General features: G+C 27.9%; 1 protein-coding gene across 1 annotated transcript in view; it reads left to right on the forward strand.

Moving 5' to 3' along the window:
• stol (voltage-dependent calcium channel subunit stolid) overlaps positions 1–26,017 on the forward strand; it is a 258,682-nt gene that overhangs the window by 192,834 nt on the left and 39,831 nt on the right. The window contains exon 21 of the mRNA XM_075358772.1: positions 4,923–4,955. Coding sequence (XP_075214887.1) covers positions 4,923–4,955 — 33 coding nt within the window. The remainder of the gene's footprint in view (positions 1–4,922; positions 4,956–26,017) is intronic.

Consider the following 26,017-nt stretch of genomic DNA (forward strand, 5'->3'; position numbering starts at 1 on the left):
TCAAAGATCTGCAAATACTGCCCTTCATCCTGATATTTGCTGTATCTCTTCCTATTAATCCTCTAATGACTGCTTGTACTGCTATGTAACATAACAAATTTGGTTCAGATATTTACCTTATCGCCTCTCTTTAAACTATCAATCAATATTTTATTGCCTACTAATTATAAGTGTTAAAGCAGTCAAAAAGAATATACTTATACATTGTTAATATTATGGACAATACAACATATAACATTAGCGATGAAGTGATGATTATTTTTTTAGTAAATGTAATCGTTTTGAATTCATTATCGCCTTATGAAAGAATTTTGAGCATCGTCATTCTCAAATGTATTATGCTATAAAATTTTACATCATTTAGTACTTTTTTGTTTTTTTGTCATTTTAAATGAAATTAAAAATACTTTTTTTATTTAAATTCCATTAGGATCTAGCATAAAATCCACTATAAATGAAAACATTTTTCATCCCTGAGTTACCTTGCAAAGGTTATTCTTAATATTAACTATTTATATACTTAGACTGAACTTCAGTTTTCAAATTTGACTTCCTCCGAGTTAATATTTGTGTGTTTTCTATTTAATTTCACTAATCTTAAGATTTTATTATTCTGTTAATTTTAAATAAATAATAATTATCAGTGTTGTGGACCTCCTGATTTTGATTTTTATGTAATTAAAAGTGTTATAGTTAAACATGTTTCCCGTGGAAGCATACTTTTAAAAAAATGATTTGCTAAACTAAGTTAGATTGATTTTTTTGTTATTAACATATTTTTTGATAACCTTTGTTTGTAATAAATCATTGCAATAACAGTGATTTATTATCAGTGAATTCTTGAAAAAACTGTTTATTTCGTCAATTTATTTTTACTTTTAAAAGTAAGAAAAAGAAATATTTTTTATTGACATTATAAATGAATAATATCTTGATGGTCATATTGCACTCGATGGTTTTATTAACTGTATTTTTAGCTGTTTTTTTTTTGTTTTTTTTTGTGGCAAGCCTTTAATATATTAATTAAATAATTGTGTTTAAGATAAAACTCATATTTCTTGTTTACTTTTTGTTTTGAATTTTCTTCTTTTTTGGCTTGTTCATGAGAATTTTTTCATGAGATTGTATTTTGATGATCACTATTTTTATTTATTAGTAACTTTTAAGTGCATGTGATAAAAATATTTTTTTTATTTGCATGTTCCTTCACATAATTTATTATTGTTTATTATTTTAATTAACTGGTTTCCAAAACTGTTTTATTAGAGCATTAAATTTTATAATTTGTATAATTTTTCTAGTCATTAAAAATCTTCATTTTAAAATATCTGTTAATTTCGAACATTAGGGCAAAAAATGCTTAACAATACTTTTCTGTTACTTTCTAAATATCTTTATTCATGAGACTAAAATTTAAAGAAAAATATAGTTTAGTGATTGTCATATGCTTTTAGCTAGTTCAATTATAATTTGTATATAATATCTATTGTTTTATTGATTTATTTGTGAGTTATTCCTGATGCAAATGGAGGAGTTGTTTTTTATATCAACATATTACACGGACATATTGTGATTATAATTATCATATATTGCATATCGATTCGTTACAAATATCTTGTACTACATATGATTATTGTATTCTTAATAAAGAAATAAATACTCAAGTTACACTTCACAAATATTATATCGTTACGAATTGCATCAACTAAAGTAATAACAACATATTTAAATATCAGAGAATGACATAGTTAAAAATTGATACATTGTAACAATATTAATAGTTTAGAAGAATAGTTAAGAATTGTAACAGTGTAGAACCAAATGTGCAAATCATAATGAAATGCAATCCTCATAGATAACCTTATTAAATATTAATGGAACACTATTTTTTATTTATTTTTCTTTACTAACTACAACAGTAAAAATTACTTATGATAAAACCAAGTTATTAAAATGTTTTAAATAGAAATTATAATTTTTTTGTAAATTTGAATATTCATTATTCAATAGCACAGATTATTTGTTTATTAATGCAACAGAACAACAGAAATACCTCATAAAATTTCAAAGATTTCATTACATTAAACATTGACAAAAATATTAATGAGAACACGCTTAGCAATAATAATGGTATATTATATGCTTAATTAAAGTACTGCCAGATTTCACTCTATTTGTCCCACAAACACATTTGAATACACAGTTGATATTTTGAACCAAAAAGACTGAAGTAATTATTATAGTTATCGATCATATTTTCTGTGTATTTTCTTATATATTCCCTTATTAATAAATTAGACATTCAAGTAAAACATTGCAAAACATTTTACTTCACGTTATTATTATAAATTGTATGCATTTCATTAAATTAATATATAAACTCGTTTGCACTGACACCTTTACTATGAAATAGAAGGGTCGCTTCCTGTCTATGATGCATAAAGTACCTACTGCGATTACCTATGTCTATTGCAATTACTGATAATATAACAGGTAACGAACTGAAATAGTTCACCTATCACTACTTTTTAAAATAATTGTTTCATAAGAAAAATAATCTTCTATACGCTTTTAAGATCTGAGGCTTGAGAAGAATTAAAAGACAAAATATAAAAATGAGAAAGTTTGTTGTCAAACATTTTTATCATTATTTCTCTGGAATAATGTGTTGCTGAGAGATGCGCTTTTTTTATTTTTTTCTGCAAAAACTGCAAGGAAAGACCATATTTAATACATTTACAAAATTCTCCAGAATTTAAAAAATGTTGTTTAAAAACATTAAAAAAGTTATTTCAGTTTTTATCATTTTTTGTAATTTGATTTGCGGTAAAGGAACTCTAAAATATATGTCCAGATATTCCTAATAGGATAAATAATATACTTAAATTTGATTAAGTCATGTTTAACAAAAACCTTTGCTTCTTGGAACTAGCATATTATTTATATCATTCTTATTAAATTATAAACTGTGTTGTTATCGTTAAAGTTAGGTAGGTGGCACTCCTTCTGCCTCAAACTTCGACATCTAGTTTTTGGAAAAATAGCTTATTTGTTTGTAGATATCGTTATGAAGTAGCATTATAAACATTTATTTATTCGTTAGACAATTAGTTCAAAATTTATTTTGTATTATTTATAAATTTTATCACTTACTGCTCAGTAATGTACAGTAGCATGTAAATTAATTCAAAAACACAGAATTTTTTATTTATTTCTATATTGCAGCTATACTGCTTGACTATACCTATTCTTTAAGTTGTCCATGTAATGTGAGATTATTTAGTAATTTTCATGTTAAAAATAGCATTTTGTGAAAGTTTATTTCATTTTTATTACAAAATCATATTTTTGTATTTTTTTTCTGTGTGTCATGAATATATAATAATGGACATAACTCAAAGAAAGCGTTCGGATATGTTTATCAGTATGGTTCAGCAGCAAATAGCTTCTGTTTGTGGTGTTAGTCTAGGGACAGTGAATGCTATTTAAAAAAAAATTTAAAGAAACTGGTTTCTTTTCACATCAAAGGAAAGGCAAATATGGCTGTAAAAGAAAAACTACTTGACACGGGATCAGTTATTAGTAAGAAAAGTAGACTGTCCAAAATAATCTGCTGTGGACTTAAATCGAGAATTAGCAGCCAGTGGAAGAAATTTACTTTTGACAACTGTTAAACAGAGGCTTCTTGCAGCTGGATGGAAAGTTTGTCGGCCAACTAAAAAGCAGCTTTTAATATTAGTAATGTGCAGAAAAAGGCTCTTATGGGCCTAGTACTTGCTAACTGGACCGAAAAGACTAGAAAAGTGCTATGTTTTCTGATGAGTCATATTTTTATGTTCAGGGACAAAGGAATCCATATGTCAGAAAGGCGTCAGATGAAAGTACATCACTGCTCACATCCAATAATCAGTTAAACTTCCTTAAAAAAACATTTTTGGTTGTTTCAAATTTGAAAGCCCTTGTTCATTACTTCCAGTAGATGGTATGTTGAATATAGATATATCAAGATTCTGAAGAAAAAGGTTGTGACACAACTTTAAAAAAAAATTCCCACAAGGCAACGGAGTGTTCAAACAAGATTTGGTGCCATGCCATACTGCCAAAAAAGTAGAAAATATTTTTGAAAAATGAAACATTAAAGTGTTCCCATGGCAAGGCAATTTCCCAGACTTATACCCAGTTGAAAATCCTTGGGCAAAGGTAAAATATCAGACTCTCAAAAATCAATTGTACCACAAAAATTGACCTTATTAAAGCATTAGATAATATCAGTATGGTTTCATAATGAAGAAATCTAAAAAATGTGTTATACACGTGTTGAATTGATTCCAACTCATGTATGTGATTAACAGTAAAGGAGGACATATTAATTACTTAATATTAACAGATTGTGCAAGTATGATTTTTTTTTCTAAATAAAGTTACTTTTTATTAAATAATATCTGTGCGGATTAATTTGCACACTATTGTATGTGATTAATGATTATTTTTGTAAGTTAACTTTTTGAATGCAATCGTGGCAGTTTTCTTTCTCTATGAAATATAATTTTTACACATTAATATAAATTGCAATATGCATTTATACCGTTAAAAATAAAATATAAGGATGGTAATTGCTGCAAAAATAAGATATATGTTTGTTTTCAAAAGTTAGTCTCTTTATTTTTTAGTCTCATGAATTTTATAGAATAAAAAAATTTCAAAGTTATTATTTTAAAATTATTATTTACTTCATTTTTAGGACACATTTTGATGTGTATAATCTTTTATTACTTTATACGTATTACTGCTTGTAATACTTAGTGAATTAATTTAAAAAAAATAAAAATATGTACACTACAGTTATGGAAACCAGTTATGGGTTGTTATTGCACTGCCATGTGCCATGTTCACGCACTAACTGTGTGTCCGTTCTTGCGAAGCCCAATCGCCACTCTGATGGCTCTCCTTCACAGGTAAAGTATAAGTGTCGTAAATCACACTAGCACATAGCTATACATGCTAATTTTAATTATAATTTTATGTATTGTGAATTGATTAGCACATGCCGAAATAATTTAAGTTTATTTGTTATGATATTAAATAAAACCTGATATTAAAACAGTACCTTTTAATAGTTTAGTTTTTTTTTTAACTATATATTATGCGATTAAATTTCAATGAACCAAAAAAGTCTAATGTTATTTAATCATTAATGATTAACTTTTTTAACTCGCAAAAGTAAAACTTCACATACATTTTTAAAAATAAATATATTTTGAACTTTATAAAAGTTGAAAAATTTCAGTACCATTATTTTAATAAAATAGTTATTAACCCGTAAACCTACGTAGAAATATTTTAGTGCTCATTAATAATAAAAATTATAGAAATTATAATAATCTAAATCTTATCTGATTTCTTTCTTTTGTATTATGAAATAAATACAAGCATCTGTTTTTTTTAAATCAGAAAGTTTTCCACATGTTGTGTTACTTATCAAATTCAAAGGTGCCAAAAATATTTTAACAACTTTTTAACAGATTTCTAATCTTGACTGTGATGAAAGTTTTTTCAGAATTATGGCTGCCAACTTTTTTTTCTCATTACTTGAAAATACCCTGAATTCTTCTGAACCAAAAAAATTATTTTATTCATCCTAAGTTACTTTTAAAATTAAATTATTTTCTTTGACAGAATTTTGTTTTGCTGAACACCTAATTTTCATTTCCTCTGATTTAATTATATCTTAATACCTTAATACCTTAATACTTTTATACTGTTAAGAAATCAAATCAGACCAAACCAGATATTTAATACATAATTTCCAATCTAGTGTTTTTGAATAAATTATTACTTTTATATAATTTATGAGTTACTTCATTTGCATTTTCTTACATTTAGTAACTTGCTTTTGAACTTCAAGTTCTCTGTTATTTCAAAATAAAATTTTTATTTTTTAAGTGTTTGTGTCTGACAAAATTATGTTCAATAATGACATAGTGTAGTTATTAATCACACTGGTGAATGAGATATAGGAAAAATTTCAACATTTTTGGCATCTTCTCTTCTGGAAGGGTACTGTCATGTTTTTAATACTGTTCTATTCCACTTTTCTTTAGCTGTTATTGTTGGTCCCTCACATACACATATTCAATGGGTCTATTTCTTTTAAAATTCTAATTCTGCGACTGTATTCCAAAAGTGCATATGTCAACTTTCTCTAGCTGATAATCAGTTAAAGCAGTAATGTAAACTGATATTTCATAATTTTATCATTCATAGACAATATTATTTAAAATTTTATATCTTCATTTGTCAACTAGGCTCATCTTCTGCAATCTTTCATTGATCTCAAAAATGTTATTTCAGTTGTTTTTACGGCTTCAACATTTTCTTCTTCTCATTCTTCTTTATTTTCTAGATTCACATAATACAATAAAGTTGAGGCAACCACAAACTGTAATCAATTTTTTTTCTTTACTCATGATATTTTAGTATTCTGCAATCATCCCATGTGTATGTTATATTGCCTTTTACAAGTTTGCGTACATATCTTACAAATAAATTTACCTTTCATAAAGTTTATATTAAGTCATAAATAACTTTAGTTTTAGATTATTGTGTTTCAGATATACTATTAAAATAAATTTTACAAAAAAACTTGATTATATATAGAACACCGCATTAATTACAATCATTTATTAATTTACAATAACATATGGTCATTTTTGCTTTTGTTTCTTTTTACAGAACTATTTTTTTTTTTAAAGAATTTCCAGTTGTTCAAATTAATTACCCTAGATTGTCTTATTAAATAATCTTTAAGTTTATAGTTTTTCATATGTAATATGAAAAATTATTATAAAATTTATTACATACGTAATAAATTTATTACGTATTTTGGTAGTATTTTTGTGGTGATCTAAATTACAATCTTCTGAAGTTAAGCACTGATTGTTTATAAAAACATAATTATATTTAGAAATATAAGCCTTTAAAAGTTTAGTCGCTCTTGCAGCCATCCAGAGTGACTTTTCACCTTTGCATATCCTATATTGCTGATAGTTTTTTTTGATGCCACATCCTGTTCAATCTTTGTACAGTTCAAGCAGTTCAGTTTAATTTGTATATCCTAAAGGTATTGTATTGTGTGTGTATCAGTCAGCTTTGAAGGTCACATTGTATCCAGATGTTTGTTTTAATCTGTGGACTACTTTCTCTAAATGTTTATTTTTAGTGTTAATGTCATGCATACTTGTTTTTTTATTTTGTGTAGGAATGTGTCAGTGAGTACACTGTTATAGTCATTTTGTGTGCTGTTTCATATGATTGAAATCTTCAGGCGACATGGTTGTGTTGCACGGTATATGAGTCATACTATACTTCAAAAAGTAGATAATTCACACATAGTAGATCAGTTTGAGATTTTATGAATGAGAGTGTCTGTCGTTGTTGGTTTCTTATATTTTAAAAGATTTTTTGTCAGTTGCTTTTTGCGTTAGTGAGGTCAAGAAATTTTTTGAACTATATTTGAACTCGCCCCCTTCTTTATTATTTATAAATTATAAAACATGATTATTCCTTCTTTACTTAATAACAGTAAATATATTATGATTATGTTGAAAAAAAGTGTGTGTATATGTATATATATATATATATATATATATCCTTTTTTACCAAAATAAAAAAATCTTACAAGTAAGATTTGTTTTCAAAGTAAGCTACCTTCCTCTTTTGCTTCTTTCATGCATGTAGAAGCAACAAAATTGAAATTGCTGTAGCTAAAGTGCATAGAAGTGATGTTGCAGCATTAGGCATTTCAGTTTACTATTTTTACTTAATCTGAATTAAATTGGAACAATAAAGAAACATGTGGCTATTCATAATAACATTTTAAGAACAGGTTTGCAATTAAATTATTTTCTCAAATAGAATTTGAAGCACAGGTTAGAAAATTTTATGTAGTTTATGATCATTGGCATTGTTGATTCATTTATAATTTCTTTTGACAAAACTGGCAGCAGTCATGTAAGTAGCACCAATATCTGCAGATATAGCTGGTTTTGAGAAACGAATTACACAATTAAGAATTAGTGTGTTACAATAAAACTTTTTGTGAAGTTGTTCATAAATGATATATACTTGGTGGTATATATACCATGTTCTGAATATATCTTAAGGAGATAGATACATTATGTTAAATTGTAACTTTTTAAGTTTTTAGTTTATTAAAAGAATAGTTTAAATTAAGCATTACCGTATTATTATCTCAATATTTTTATTTATTTATTTCATATATATATATATATATATATATAAATTCATATAATAATATATTATATAAAAATTGTGGGTTCGGGGGTTTTGATTCTATATATATATATACACACACACACACAATAAAATAAATAAATATATATATTATATTTATTTATGTATATATCTTTAATCTTTCTTGTACTATTAATCTGAGCACTAGAATTGCTTCCCTTGTCCCTAGATTTTCCCTGAAATCAAATTGATCTTCTTCTAACACTTCTTCCACTCTCCTCTCAACTCATCTGTACAGAATTCTAGTTAAGATTTTTGATGCATGAGTAGTAAACCTAATTGTTCTGTATTCTTCACATTTATCTGCTCCTGCTTTCTTTGGTGTCATGATAATAACACTCTTTTTGAAGTCTGATGGAACTTTCCCTTTTTTTTGTAAATATTGCACACCAGTTTGTATAATCTATCTATCGCTTCCTCGTCTGTACTGCGCAGTAATTCTGCAGGTATCCTGTCTATCCCGGGAGCCTTTCTTTCATTCAGATTTTTTAATGGTTTATTAAATTCAGATCTCAATATTGTATCTCCCTTTTCATCCTCTTCAACTTCCTCTTCTTCCTCTATAACACCAGTTTCTAATTCATTTCCTCCATATAACTCTTTCACATTATAAATTGGTGTACCATCTTTATTTAATACACTATTAGATTTTAATTTATGTACCACAGAATTCTCCTTAATGTTGCTTTTTGAAATCCTCTACTCTCTTCCCTATCTTCTTGTTCATTACAAAACCTACTCCTATCTGCCCTTTATTTGACGCTGAATTAACAGCTTTTCCTGATCTTCTCTGCTCCTTTACTTACCATCCCATAATAGCCTTAAGAAATCATATGCCATCATCCTTAATATATAACCAAACCCCATCTGAACCAATTATATTCTATGGTTTTTATGATAATAGATTTCTCCATTTTCATAAATATTGTTGTTTCAATATTCCTTTGTATTCTATATTTCCTAGGATCACCTGACCAAAAGTCGTTTTCCTCTTCCCACTGAGCCTTGCTAATCCCTACTACACCTACATTTAATCTATCCATTTCCCTCTTTAAATTTACCAACCTTTTTTAGACTTCTAGCATTCCATGCTCCAACTTGTAGAATGTTATTTTTTAATTTTCTGGTGACCCCTTCCTTAGTAGTCCTCAACCAGAGATCTAAACAGGGGCTAGTTCACCTCCAGAATACTTTACCAAGGAAGGTGCCTCCATCATTGTTATTTTATTATTTTATTGTAAAAGAATTATTATTGGAGTATTTCAGAACTTTATGTTTATAAAAGCATTAATTAACGTTGCATCTTTGTTACATGAAAATGCAGAGAGCACATTTTCTTGGAAAAAAGACAACCATAGTTTTCCATTACTTTCAGCTGTGCAGTACTCAGAAGATTCAGTGATGTTGATTTGGCCATTTAAGTCCACCTGACCTATGCCCTTAACAACTACTGAAAGAGCTGCTGGCCTCTTTCAGGAATCATTCCTTAGTCTGGCTCTCAACAGATACCTCTCCGATATGGTTACACCCTCGGTCCAGCTACTTTGTATCACTGAGCACTTAAGCCCCCTCACATCAGCAAGGTCTCATGATTCATAGAGGAAGATTTTTATTTTATTATTTACTAAACTTTTTATAATATTTTTAAAAGTGTTATTAAGAAAGAATTTTATGTTTCCTTACATATATAGACTTATGTCTTTGTTATACATTTTGAAGAAAATAAACTCTAATATATTAATTAAAAGTTTGTATTAAAAAAAAGTAAAATAACATACAAATTATTATATTAATAAACTGTATCAAATCATGACTAAAATTAACTTTGATTGGATGTATTATTCATATATTACTAATTTAACAAAAATATTTCAAAATGAAAAATTTCTGGTTCAGAAAACTGAAACAGTCCAATTATTAAAGGTGGATTGGATAATGTAATTTCTGATAAACCTGTTGTTCTATAACTGTAATTGTTAATCTGTATGTGTTTTAGAAATACTCATCTGTTACATACAGCATAATTTAGTGTAATGTTTCCTATAATATATACTTTTTAAATCATTTTTTCAAGCACTTTTTTACACCCTGCTTGTTTAAATTGCCAAACAATTTTGGTATGAAAAAAGGGCATCTGCTATCTGTTATTTTGTTTTTTTTTCTAATCATCATATATGTGGTTTCATTTTTACATTCAAACTAATTATTTGACACCCTTTTCAAATTTAATCTTATTTAAAGATATTAGGTAACAAAATTGTCTCTTCAGTTTATTTATCTCCATCATAGCAGTAATTTATAGATCAATATTATTATAATTTTTGTAGATGGAAAAATGTAAAAATCTTTTCATTATAAAGTATTTTTTTATAATTTAGTGTTATACGAATAATACACCACATCAAAATTAATTTTTGTCATAACTTGATACAGATTATTAGTTATTTTTTTATTTTTATTTTTTTAACTTAAATATAAAGAATTAATCAGTAAGATCAATGAATGATACCAGTGAAAGAGATTTATTTTAGCAATTTATATCACTAAAGATATCAGTGAACTTTTTTTTACGAGGTCTGTTTGTAAAATAACCGAACATTTTTAATTACGTGCCAACAGAGATATTTTGTGATATGCAGTTGGCAGCACTGCAGTCCGCATAACCTACCCTGTAACACATGTTCGTGGATTGTTGATATCTCGTTTAGTTTTCATGTTATTTTTATTTGAGTGCAATGTGTTTTAAGTGTTAGTCATGTTTAAGTGTTTCAAGAGACCAAGTCATCCTAGCTCAGCTGACGATTGGATACACAAAACTAATCCACGCCCATCTATTTGGCTCTCCTCAGCAAAACTGTGAGGTGTACAATGTAAAATGGTCCATAAACCACTTGCTAATAGATTGTCCGATGTGCAGGTGTACTTGACGACAATTAAACCTAGATTCAGATGTGAATGTTTACTAAACCAGAAGGAATACATAAAAGACTGTTGCAGTTTCTCTCTAATAGTGAGATGAAGAACTTGCTTTAGTGGTTTTGCTTATTCTTATTTGCACTTATTATTCTTGTTCGAGTTTGTTTATTGTTTTTTGTGTTTGGTGTTGATTGTTTAATTATTCATGATCGTGTAGTTATATTTAAGTTGCTAATGACTATAATTGTTGTGCAACCATAAATAAACAATGGGGAAAAAAATATGATCATAAAATAGATCAATGAATATGAAAATTAATACAAATTTGTAGTTAAAAATAAGTTTAAATTCAATTACTGGAAATTCTTTTAAGAAATAATTTGAAGCAAGTACTTTAAAAACCAAAAATAAAAGACCATATGTTAGAAATATATTTTAGGTAGTAATTCACCATATAAAATTGATGATTGTGGTTAGGAATCTATTTGTGGTTAGCAGATGTTTTTTAGCGTATGAGAAATTCCAAACCTGACTATAATTCAAACCTGGGTTCCAACCTTTTCCGATGAAGGTTGTATGTTATCACTGTCACAGAAACTGGCAAATTAAGTTAATAAGAACAGGACAAAATATTTTGAGTTTCATAAGTAAGGTATCATGTTCACTAATGTAATGCCGGGTATACGCTACTTTAATCAACTTTAAAAATATATTATTTCATCTATTTCTCTAGCCCTCTATAGTTATTTACAGGAAAGAGAAACCTGCAATCAGCAATCACACTATTTACTACTGGGATTAATATGTTAATAAAACTTATTAAAAACAAAATGTAATTATATTTAATTTTTTTAACATCCGCTTATTATTATACCTTTAAATGTCAGTAACACATGTGTAGGAAACCTAGACAAACCTAAGTAATTATGTAGGTAATCATAACCTAAGTAGTTATGATTGTCTGGTGAAGCACTCAAACAATTTTTTTTAAATAAATTGCATATTTCAGTTTGGATTAGACAAGTATATGACAATTTTTCATGATCATTTGTGTAAGATTTATATCTATAATTAAAAAACGTTTATTTTTGAGAAATATTCGCTCGATTAGAATTCAATAAATTATTTTATTACAAAAACAAATTTCCGTCTTATAACATAAAATTATTAAAATATCCTGTACTGTACTTTGTCTAAAATAATTTGACATCCGTCAAATTAATTAGCTGACTTTTAAATGTTCAAAAAAGTATCTCTTTTGTAAAAATTTAAATAATGAATAAAACTTAAATAGTATTGTGAAAATTTAATTATGCATAATAGAAGTTGAAAACTTGCTGCTTAAAATTAAAAAAAAATGTTTCATTAAAATTTTTATTATAAATATGTAATAGTTTTTTAACAAAAAAATTTATTAAAACTTTAATGATTTTGAATTAAATGTCATTTAAAGTTTCATTCTGTCACTGTGTCATTCTATGTAGAGTTGATATTTGAATTAAGTTATGGAAGATTTATTGTTGGTGATGTATTCAAATAGAATGAGTAATGTAAACTGTCCTGTTCATTAAGATGTTCATTTTTATATATTTTACATTATTCAAGTGTAACTAATTTTCATTTTCAGCGTTTTTATATAAAACTTTCATTATTTGAAAATTTGTTTTTTGTCACAACTTCTTCAATAATTCAGTAAATTCAGTGGTGGAATAACTTGCACTAATGTGTTTTTGTATCATTTTGAAAAGCTGTTGTCTATTTGCATTTTAAAAATTTAAATAGTTATATTTGAAGATCACTGGTAAATAGAATTTTTTAATCCAGTATGCAAGTTCTATTTGACAATATATATTTTGTTTTATTTATAGTTCTGTAAGCAGTGTTATATCACACTTTATCTGAATTTGTAGAAAGATTTTTCACTGAAATTGTTAATTTAAGCAAATGTTTTTTACTCATTTATTTACAATCACACTAAACAAAAATTTCTGTTAGAGTAAATGCAGGACAGCTACAAACTTGAATACAGAAATAATAAAATATAATTTCGAAATAGGAACCAACACAAATTGGTTCTATTTACTTTTATTGTTCATCCTTGAACATTAAAATTATAATAGAATCTGTCTAGGATAAAAAATTCCCTACTTTTTGCAACAGTGTAGAAAGAATTTTCTGCAACTTCAGTCAACACATTGCATTCATAACTTAATCCATTTTTTCAAAAACATCTAATTGAAACTAGCATACTCCCACAAATGTAAACAGCATGAAAATCATACACATCAATATGAAAATTATACGCAATTAATAAGCTGAAATATATAGATGTATGAAAATAACTTTCTAAATGAGTAAACACAGTTTATATCGCTCAAATTATTGGAACACATTACAGACAACTATGATCATTCAAATGCCATTACCCCAATTATTATCACAAAACATGCAGAACTCCCTATAGCAGTCTCTGAAGAAGCTTGATTAATACCAAAAAGCTAGCTTTATTCATTCACAGTGTTGATTACTTTTACCTAAAGTAACAGCGAACTAAAGTTAGTATAAAAACTGTTTTATATATTTCAATCGTGGTACAACATGAATAAGAAAACTTGACTTATTAAATTTATAAAAAATTTAACTTGTTAATTCCAATAATAATGACTTTCAATTAAAAAGTTTTTTCTAATGTTACTGTAAGATATTATTAATAATAAAAGGTTAATTAAATTTATAAAATCTACCCTAAAGAATTTTAAAATTTTATTTCAAAATTTCTTAAATCTGTTTCGGGTAACTGTTTAATAGTAACTGTTTAATAGTAACTGTTATTACACTGTATTATCGGCTTCTAATGACCGATTAATATAATCATTTCACTAATGATACATTAATTATTGTAATATTTATTCTTAATGTATTATTAAATATACTTAAAATTAAATTTTTCATGTTATCTTATAAAACTACTGTAATAAGCTTTTACATTAATCTAGTTAAACTTTTATGAATAATTTTGGTTTATACATTGTGTTTCATATATGTATGTTTACTACTTCTGCATATTTTTTTTTCTAGTTTTGATTTTTCCTTTTTTCTGTTAGAATTTATTATAATTTACCTCCTATGTCTATCTTACTTTAAAATAAACATAATTTCTTCTTTTTATTTGGGCTTCTTATAAAATTAACAATGAAGGTATTAGTTAAATAAAGCTTTTAAAGTATATATTGTGTTATTTCTAAACGCAAGTAACAAACTACGACTAATGTAGGAATATTTAAAATATTCTTATTTTATTGATATAGTGTTTGTAAAATTTTAGTAATTATTTAAAATCATACGATCTTAATGAATTATTTACAGTAAAATCTGAGTTAACAACCACCATTATTTAGTGATTGTACTTCTGAGAAAGCCCCTTCTCCGGCTCAACGACTTCCACATAAAATCAATAAGTCACATAAGCAGGCGTTTATTATTTTTTACTGACCTTTAAATCCTGTTTGTAGCAATGTACTAACTGGTACCCTCCAGTTGTATAAATCTGATGTAAATATCAGTTCTCATCTTTGTATGGTTGCAGGCTATTTCAATGTAAATCATTGAACACGATTAAGTGTTGTGATGTCTGCTGAAAAGCCTAGTTCACTCACCGGGAATATGCGCATCTACCCTTGATGCTTGTACCCTGCCGAGAGCAGTTGATATTTTCTGGGTCAGCCACGGTCTGGGATTCACTCTGAGTTTCAAACACGATCAATCTTACCGAAGTACAGTCACAACTCCATTCAACTTTCTGTCCAAGATGTAATAACGCTTGGATATAATAGCGCTGTAATAAGTCAATAGAAAACATAAACCGGGCCTGAATAGACCCGGTTTGCATGTTTAAAACTACAGCTTTCTTGTCCAGCCATAAAGCTGTACGGAATAAACCACCTGTAGGCATCTGAACTTCTTGAGTGACATGAACACTTTAATGTTGTTACCGTGCTGTAGGAAGCTAACGGCCACCCACAGTTTTTGTAACTCTGGACAGATTTCACAGATCATCAGATCGTACAATTATGCCGCAGACACTCATGATGTAGGCTGTTGCACGCACTAGGGTCATGAATAGACCCTGAAGCCAAATTTGTATTTGGCAGTCAAAGGTGTTAAAAAGCTTTTTTTACTTCAATTATTTTTCTAAAAGATCAAATAAGCTTTCTGTTTATGAAATTGCCTCTTCCTGCATTCGTCAGCTGAAAACAACAGATCCATCGTTGATAATTTCTAGACGTACAGTTATTAAGTAGTAAGATAACAATGTTTACTTCATTTGAAGTTAACTTTTCACGCTGTGTAAATAAAATTTAATATACTGTAAACAGCATTTATAACTTGTAGTTATTTTTCTATCTGTTCAGAAGATTTAATCGGTTTATGTCAGTTGAATGACTTAGTGTTGTCATATAAAAACAATTAATTTTGACTACAAAGACATTACTTAAACTGTTTTTGAAAAGTTGTAAATTTTTTGTTCAGGTACATTAATTATAACCTTGTAACTTATTGCTATAAATAGTTAGTTATTTGGTATAGCACAATAATGATGAAAAAAATTATTATTTTATTAAAAATTAAATTTTATATCGCCTACTGCTTCTATTTATTTATAGTTTCGTTTATCGCTTCAATAAATTCATTTTATGCATACACACTGACTAGTATTTTATTTCATTGCCATTATTACTCCTCCGCAACTCTTCTAAGCAGTTTGATTGGTAAACGACCATCTTTTTACATAGAGTCATGGTTGGCTTCTTAAAACAGATTTTACTGTATTTAACCCCAATTAAATAATTTTAATCGCTTCTTAATTTGTACTGTATTGATAATTTTTTTTAAAAATGACAGGTTAACCACTTGCCATGCAGAGTTTAGTGTACATTCCACTTTGATCACATCAGTTTAACTCATGGAGAACATTATACTCTGTATTGTTCTATTCTCAAAAGATATTTCTTTCTTTATTTCTCTTAATATAACTTTTTACATTTAAACAGTCTTGAAATCATAACACTTAACAGAATTACATATCATCCTGACCTAATTAATTATGAAAAAATTTCAATTGTATAAAAATTTATTAATATTTTGTATATCCAACTCTTTTTATTTTGATAGAATTAATAATTAAATTTACTGGTGATAAAAAAAAACTGTATCATGTTTGTTATACTAACAATCAATGTTTAGTGGAACCGATATGCTAAAAGTATAAATATTATAATTTGAAAGTGAACAATCCTACATTATAAAAGTTACAGTGGTTTTATTTAACAGCTGTATGTAAATTTTGTAGCAGAATATAGGAAAAAAATAAAGGAAAAATATTTGAAACAGAAAAATGGAGGCTTGTAATTATAGGCAGGTGCTCTGAAAAAATAGGCAGGAACACCTGAAACTGTGGAAAAAAAAGATAAATTCCAGTAAAGGTGTATTCACCATTTAAATATCCTCCTACATAACCGTTCAACAATATTAAATTAAAATTTTCAAAGAAAAGTAAAAGAGTTTTACTGTTTATGTTTAAAACAGAGTCCTTAGAAATTCTATCTAGCATTCCAAGTTATGAATATTAGTCAGAACAGTAGCAGGAATATCTTGTTTATAACAGGTACTCTGATCAAAATTACCCTTACACCGTCGCACTTCAACATTTAGTCACAGCCTTTCAAAATCTTTCGCCTAATTATTGGAATTTACTTATACTAGTATTAAATATATTGTTTCAAAATTTAAACTTAATTCTATGACATTGTAACCATGCATTCTGCAAAAACCAACAATTTTGTATCTTTTTCCATTTATAAATCTGTAGATAGCACACACACCCACCACTTGCTCTCCCAAACAAGGTCTGACCTATTTTAAAATCAGAAAGTTTATTTTTAAATTTTGAAAATTGTATCGCGTAAAAAAATCTAGATTAATAAGAAAATTTGATGCTGTTTTAAAAAATTTATGAAATCTGAATCATATACTCTAACGTAATAACTGAAATATTATATGACATAATATTCAAACTGCAATGAAAACTATCGTCTAGAACTTTTTCAAAAATTGTTTATGAAACTTGAATTAGCAGAAGACATGGGGGAAGATGGAATATTTTGCCCTACTGTCTGTTTTGCGTTATCAGCTATCCTTCTACTTTTTCGCTGACTTCTTCATTCCCCTCCATGAGTTGCTCGTGTTTCAAGATCATAAGATCATCTAAGTAAGTCTCATCCATTTCTTCAAGATGAAAAAACATTTCATCTACCTAAAGACGTTAAGTTTAACTGCATATCCAGCATTCTGTAACAAGACCTTAATTCGATCAACATCTTTCTTTATTGTGAGTTTCATTATTATAATCAGCCGCAGTAAAAACTTTAGTGATCTTAAGCTTTGCACTATTACTCAGAAATGTAAATTTGTCTACGTTAGACGCATGTACAACACACCTGTTTAGCCATGATCCTATGGATTTATTTTTCTCTCATAATTAATTTCCGCTAATGTTAATTACACATCCATGGCTGTACTACACAATTCCAGCACGGTGTCTTAATTTTCTAATATTTTCATCCTTACTGACCTCCATGGTACAAGTGGTAGCATCTTGGCCTTTCATCCAGAGGTCAAGGGTTTAAATCCCGGTCAGGCATGGCATTTTCACACTCACTACAAATCATTCATCTCATCCTCTGAAGCAATACCTAATGGTGATCCTGGAGATTAAACAGAAAAAAGAATATTTTCTTCCTTAACCTTTGTGATCCAATAAAAAACGTTTCACAAATCATCTATATCTATATCTATTAACACATGTATATCTATTAACAAGTTCTGACAAAGTTCATTATTTTCTTTTTTCAGATTCTCAATCTTTTTGTTTTGTTCATCTAGAAAAGACATGATAATCATGTTTAAAGAGATTCATCTCTTTCCAACAACTTTCTCTTTAATTTCAACTTTTAGTTTTTCAAGTAATCGTTTTAAATATACGAATAAGAATAAAACAACATTCTGTTTACTATTTACAATACTTATTTTTGCTAATTTACTGGTATAATACTATAATAAAACTCATGTAAGAATTATCCAAAATATTTAATAATGAAATATAGATTTATAAACAAACCATAAATTTAAAGCAATAAACAGATTTCCTAGGATGCTTACTTGGTTGTTAGTATAAATACACCTTACCTGATCCGATAGTAAATGAAATGGAATTTATTGAATAGTTCAAATAAAATAGTGTAAGTTGTTCAAGTAAGTAAGTAAGTAATTACCAAAAAAATAATGTTATCTCTTGAAAATATTTAACTGATATTACAAGCAAGTTACACACATAAACACATAAATGTTTCTTGTTACCACAAGATAGTGGATTGAAATACTTTTTTCTTATAAAAACAATTTTCCTGTTTTTTTACTTATTATAAGGATACAACTGTAATACCTGACTTTTCCTTTACACAGTTATATAATACACAATATATATTCTTCTCATTAATATAAAACACAAGTATAAAAACGTTTTGCTAAAAATCAACCACAAATCAATAGCTGTTCAGAATGGCAACTTGGTTTCAATGTATATACATGAGGTGTGATAAAAGTGCAACAAGAATTTTGTTTTTGTAAAAAAGAAGTTACTTATTCTTCTATATTGGTATTATCTCCTTCAAAGAAGCTCTACCAGATTCAAAACATTTATGCATTTATTAATTCTCAAAATATTTGTATGAAGTACTTTTTTCTTATAGCCTTAAGTTCACTGAACAGTTTTTTCTTTATTTCATCAGTCATCACAAATTGTCCTTTTTGTGTTTTTTTTTTAATTTATGGGAACCAGAAGAAAATCATACGGTTCTAAGTCAGAAGAATATGAAGGCTGCAGCATTGGTATAGAGTTATATTTGGATAAGTAATCACGAAATAATAGTGAAGTGTGAGCTGGAATGTTATCATGGCGCAAGTTGTGATCATTTTCTTCGGATTGCCTCACGTAAAGGCTTGTTGACTGTACTACCTTGTGAAAAACTCATAATTAAAAAGTATTAATAAAAAGTATAAATTAATCAAAAAGTATAGTAAGGAGGACCTTAACATTCTATTGAAATTAATATACTTTCTTCGATCTTGGATTTTCAGGAAGCTTCCATAGGACGATTGGAACGTCATTTCAATATTATTGCCATATACCCAAGTTTCAGCACCTGTTACAATAATACGATCATCAGTGATGTCAGTTAATAATTCTTCTTTGATACTTTTGTGCTGTTCATTGAAAATTCAACAGTTTTGGAATAAATTTGCTGCTGCTCATTTCATATCCAAAAGTCAGTCAAAATTGTTTTACGTGACCCATAAAAGACTCCCACTTCTTTCTTCTTTTCTTCTCTAATATGATTCAATAATTATCAATTGTAATATACTTTATTTTGTCAATATTCTCGTTAGTTGTTTATGTTTTAGGACGTGCAACCCTTTGTTAATCTTCAACATCTTCTCAGCCTTTTTGAAATCCCTTTGTACCTCTCATAAACCATTGGTGTTGACATAAGACCAAATTCCTTCTCTAATACTGTCACCATTTCATTGCACTTTATTTCGTGTTTAACTAAAAATTTAACATGAATTTCTTTTTTCTGTAATTTTCAAGCTAAATAAATAGCCACGCGTAATAAAGTACGTTCTAATTATTCAGCTGCCAAATTTTAATTATATGTTTGATATGGCTGAAATTATTGATGTACATTATATTACTACCATCGTGTGGGAAAAAGATGAACTCAGTCAAAAAGATATCAAATACAGAATTAAAAAATGTTAGATTTTTTTTTATCACACCTCATATAGAATCTAAAATTAGTGATACTTGAAAACTTTTCTTAAATTTTATACTGATACTAATGATATTAACAAAATAATGAATAAAAAATCCTCAGAAAGAATCTGATGTGGGCAGTACATGACTTCCTTGTACACCTATTAAATTACATATTCACATGTTTTTTTAAATGAAAAGTACATAAAATTTTATTTCATTAATAACTTCTGAAATTTTTTCATACTTTTTTTATTATTGAATTATTATTTATTGTAAAAATTGTGTTACAATTGGAGGTTAATGATTATTAATAAATCAATATATTTAAATTAAAAAAAAAGTTAAAAAAAGGAAATGAAGTCTGATTCAAACCGATGTGCCTTCTCTTGTAAGATCCAATGTGGACAGATCCAAATCTAATGTGGACACCACATGACTTCCTTGTACGCCTATTAAATTACATATACACATTTTTTGCTACACTTCAGACTTATTTCATTTGAAAGTGAGATATGATCCTCCAATTCTTTAATAAAATGGGCAGTTATACAATTGCTATTAGTTTTTATTAACATCAAATATTTATACAATTATTAAATTCAACAATCTTACATGAAATATTAGGATATAAAGGTCCTTTTGTTACTCATATTACTAGATCAGTATTATTTGTATCTTCATGAGTTGCTGATTAACAAAATTTTAGATTTCTGTTGTGTTGTATAAATAAAAATTAATAATTAAACTATTCTGTTTAGTGAACTCCTATATACTGGTTACAAATGTCAATTTTGACCTTACAGTGTAAAATAATCAGTTTTTATTATTGGATTATTTGGTGAATAATCAAAGATGAAAAAGAAACAATCATACAGAAAAAAAAAATAACATGAAGAAATATATTTCAAAAAACAACAAGAAGATGAAGGGGAAGAAAATGTTAAGAACAAGGGAAGAATAAAAAAATTCAAAGATGATAAATATAAAGAGGAAGAAGACGTTAAGACCAAGGAAAGAATAAAAAGATTAAGAGACGATGATGAATATAAAGAGAGAGAAAATTTGAAAACTAGAGAACATTTACTCAAATTAAGATCAGAAGAATTATATCAAACCAGAGCAATTAAATGATTGGCAACAAAAAACAAATAAACAAAATAATGATCAACTCCGAATTAAGGAGAATATTGTCCGACAATATTAGAAGAGTAATGAACTAAAAGATAAGAATTTTTTTCACTTACTAAAGATTGGGCACATATGCCTCAGTGTATATGTTGTTCTTGTGAGGTTCTATTTTTCAGTCTCTCTGTAGTTAACTTTAATGTAGAAAAAATTAAATAGAAATTTCAGAATAATTAAATAAAATTAAACTAGAAAATCCAAAATAATACAATTCTAAATTATAATTTTCAATTAATAGTAAATAATCAAGTCGATGTGCATTCCCTTGTAAGATCCAAATACTTCATTAATTAAAATTTTATTTGGCTATAACTCCACCAGTGAAAATAAGTACCTTTTATGATATATGATATATTGAAAAGCTCTCGATGACGGCTTATTACTGCAGTTGAGAAAAAGTCCAAACTTTTGACACTTTTTCTTTTGGGCTTTTTTGGGGCACTGTTTCAGTCGATTGCAATCAAAAGGGGAGGTGCACAACTAGATGTTACAACAGTCCCAAATCCAAAATTTCATCATACTATAGCTAATCATCATGCCGAAACTAATCAAAATGGATATTTCTGTTGAAATCTGAAAACTGAAATTTTTCACGATCACAATACTTCCTTTACTTTGTACGAGGAAGTAAAAAATTAAATATGTTTTTATAACCGATTAAGCTCTTCAACTTATTAACTCATAAGCCATTTTATTTAAAAAATAAAGATTAAAACTAATATACCTTTTTATAAATATTTACGTGTTTTTATAAAAATATATGAAACAATACTATAATTCTCCTGACTATTATTATTATGTTTTTTTTTATTGGCTATTATTTAATTTGACTAGACATTTGAAGAAATGTCTATATTTATTATTTCACGTAAGAAATATCTATTCATTATTAGCCTGATACATTTTAAATAATTCATTATTACTTGCAAAAAATGGCATAGGTATGAAAACATGATTTAGTCAACGATTCAATACAACATGATCTTTGTTTAATGTTTATTTTCCATCCAATAAGGTAGTTATTTAAATAAATGTACATCTAATGTCATCCTCACAGGTATTATGCATAATATTGTTATGCATATAACCTCGCAGGTTATATGCATAACAATACTCAGGCATTGTTTCTGCTTGAGTTTATTTACATTAAATAATAATAGCTATAAAAATAATAAAGTGGAGTAATATACTTGCACCCAACTCATTGCTTTGGGTTATAATCATAATCGTAATAAGGCTGTACTAAGCTATGTATAAACAATAAATAAACAAATTACATGGAAGAAAAATTCTATTTGCACAATAAAATTTTTCGGAGATATATGATAAATTATTTGTGAGAAATTTTGGTTTTAGTTTTAATTATCATGAAATCTTGTACTTTAATGAATCCCATCCACTCTACTCTTTGGTAGAGCTTAACCTCAAAAATGAATGGAAAATAATGACAGCCAAAGAGAATGGAACTTTACTATTTAATGTACTCCATGAGTAAAATTTATGTAAATTAGAACTTCCTCTGCATGGCATGTTTTAGTTTTAATATCTAAACTGTAGTAGTATGTAAAACTGCATATAATTTTGTTAAATAAAAATATCATTTATGATTTGAAGTTCAGTTTTTCCATATTTTTTGAATTTCATTTTTTGTTTCTTATTTCTGTCTTTACTTTTAATCATTAAAATAAACCTGTAATTAATCGTAATTTGTAAAATTTAAACTATACTTATTTTTGATTACTATAACATCTGTAATTTAATTTATCTCTGTGTATATCAAAACAAAATCATAATATTTTATTTTACATCAACGTATTACTTGCAGCCTTTTTTTGTATTTGATTATTAGTTAATTACACCTCATGTCAGTACTGAAGTCTCTTTCTTGAAATGATTCTGAATTAAATTTTGTTTTAAAAACTGAAGCAAAAATTGTAACATCTATATTATAATGAGTCTATACTCATTATTGTGTTATTGATCATCAGTAATTCATATGTTTTATAGATGTAACCGTTAAACGATCAACTTTTTTATTAAAATTACTATATACTAAAATATGATTAATTAATTTAACCTGATTGTTTTATACCTAATGTGCTTAAACGTAATTTATAATTGTACATTGCTGTTATTTTTCTGCTTGAATTTTATTTGATTAGATCATTCAAAATTCAGATTTTCATATGCAAATCAAAACAACTTCTTCAAGTGCACTCGTCAGTTAAACTCATTCATATGTATTTCATATGACCCATTATCGAAACAAAACATTTTCAACCCGATTGTATATGCATAGATTTCACATAAGTTTACAGTTGCTCATTCTAGTTGTGAGTGTTATACACTTTTTTGTAAAGATATTTTTTTTTATTAAAATATCATAACAAAATAAAAAGTTGAAAAATCAGCTGTTCAGAAGTGCACTATTTACTACTACGTTGGACATCCTGAATGTAAATTCACCCAAAGATACCAAGAACATACACATGTATTAGGCATAACAATTAACTTTGGTAAGTAACCTCATAGAAACAAGATACAAACGAGTCGTTGATCACAACATGAATAGATTACACGTGTAACATACAAATCAATTCTCAACATACTTAATTATAAAATATGCATACATAACAAAATTTGACATTAATATGAGGTTGGCTCATAATTCACTCATATGAGGTCATACATAATTCACACTGGAACATAACAAGAGTACAAAATGTCACACAAAGCCACAGGCGCTGACATCTTGTAATTTCATTCCCCTACTACTGCTGCTGCTGCTGCCATCACCACCACCACCATTTCAAAACTTGTTGACCCACACTCTATCATTTTTTCAGTCATCATTGTTATGAAGTAAGTATGTCTGCTATTTCAACATGTCTAAAACAAGTATTATGTTCCCTTAGGGGAAGACACCTTCCAACCACCCCCTCCATACCTAGCCCTGATGGGCTTTATCAGAGGTCATCTTTTAAACCTCGGCACATCACATCTTTCAGTCACCTCGGCCCAGGATACCGCTGATGCGAATGCGATAAGCGACATTCCCACCAGTGGAACTATTAGTTACAATAACAAAACACAAATCTAGTCTTAAGCAAGACTGAAAACTACAGTGATCAAAGGAACTGAATCACCTACCTAGCCAAAAGGTAAAGCGAGTTTACATGTGACACAAACATAGAAAAACACTAAAGCAAAAAAGTAATTGAATTTTTAACAGCGGAAAAGTGAACGTTAGTGACATTCATCATTATCTAAAAGCTGTTTGTAGTGATATAACTGTCGCTCAAAGTGAGTTGGTGAACGATAAAAGTTTGTGCATCAGAAGCCTGTAAAGCAAATATTGAGGATAAACCTTCCAGCGATGAAATGGTTTCTGTGACTGATGAGAAACACCGAAATGAGGTAGATAAATAGATTCAAAATGATGGTCGCTTTATACAACAATTAATCACCATCCAGATAGACATATCGAAAGAACAACTTTTCTTTTCTTTTTCCTGTTTAGCCACCAGGAATTACCGTTCAGATATTACTTCAGAGGATGAATGAGGATGATGTATATGACTGTAAAGGAAGTGTAGTCTTGTACAGTCTCAGTTCAACCATTCCTGAGATGTGTGGTTAATTGAAACCCGACCACCAAAGAACACCGGTATCCATGATCTAGTATTCATATCCATGTAAAAGTAACTGCCTTTATTAGGACTTGAATGTTGGACCTCTCAACTTCCAAATCAGCTGATTTGGGAAGACGCATATATCACTACAGCAGTCCAGTGGGTATCAAAAGAAGGTCTAGGATACATTATTGCACAACTAGGCTACCGTAAAATCCTTTCCAATACTGTGACCGAAGAAAAAAATTTGGGTGCATCATTAGAACCCAAAAGAAAGTGGCAAAACGTAGAATACTAGCACTGTAGTTTGCCTTAATAAAGAAAATTCAAAACTCAGCCCTCTGCAAAAAAAATTCTTTTAACAGTGTTCTGAGATTCTAATCACATATATGTGACTGGAAGCTGGGTCAACTGTGCTATAAATGTAGACATTAAAATACCTTAGAAGACATATGTGTTTAACAATCCATGGAACCGAAAATTCTGCAAACAATAATACTCAGTACGTACATCATATGCAACTACCAAGGCTCTTATAAAGTTAAAATTTAAACCTGTTGCAGACCCTCCATAAACATTAGATTTGGCAGCCTGTGGTTTTTCTTTCACTACGAATTGACGGAATGAAAAAACTGGTTTACTATTGGGAGAAATGTGTATCTGTAAATGGTAACGATGTGGAAAAATAAATGTAAGTTTCTGTAGCAAATAAAATGTTCTTTTATGCCGTACTTGTTTCATTTGATTATCTCTTTTCATATATGAGTTACTAGTAATTGTGCATTATATTTCAGCCACCCCTCATAACATATTAACAAACACATCATAGATCAACTTTATTATTTAACTAGATATTAAAGGGATTTCCTGACTTTTCCAAGACCAATGTCATTAGTAGTTCTACCCTTAACTCTACTGAAAAAAGAGCTCCATTATTAGCTGTGAAAGATCCTCTGGAAGAAAAATTTCCATATAATTTGAAGATGAGTTGTTTATAATTCTTGATTTTTCATGATGTAATGTTTCGTGATTTTTTTCATGTAATGAATTGTTTAGGAAACGAATGCTCGACTGTGTGTAATTTGGTCAGATGTGT

This window comes from Lycorma delicatula, chromosome 3 (genome assembly GCF_047948215.1).
Source record: "Lycorma delicatula isolate Av1 chromosome 3, ASM4794821v1, whole genome shotgun sequence".
Taxonomy (NCBI): domain Eukaryota; kingdom Metazoa; phylum Arthropoda; class Insecta; order Hemiptera; family Fulgoridae; genus Lycorma; species Lycorma delicatula.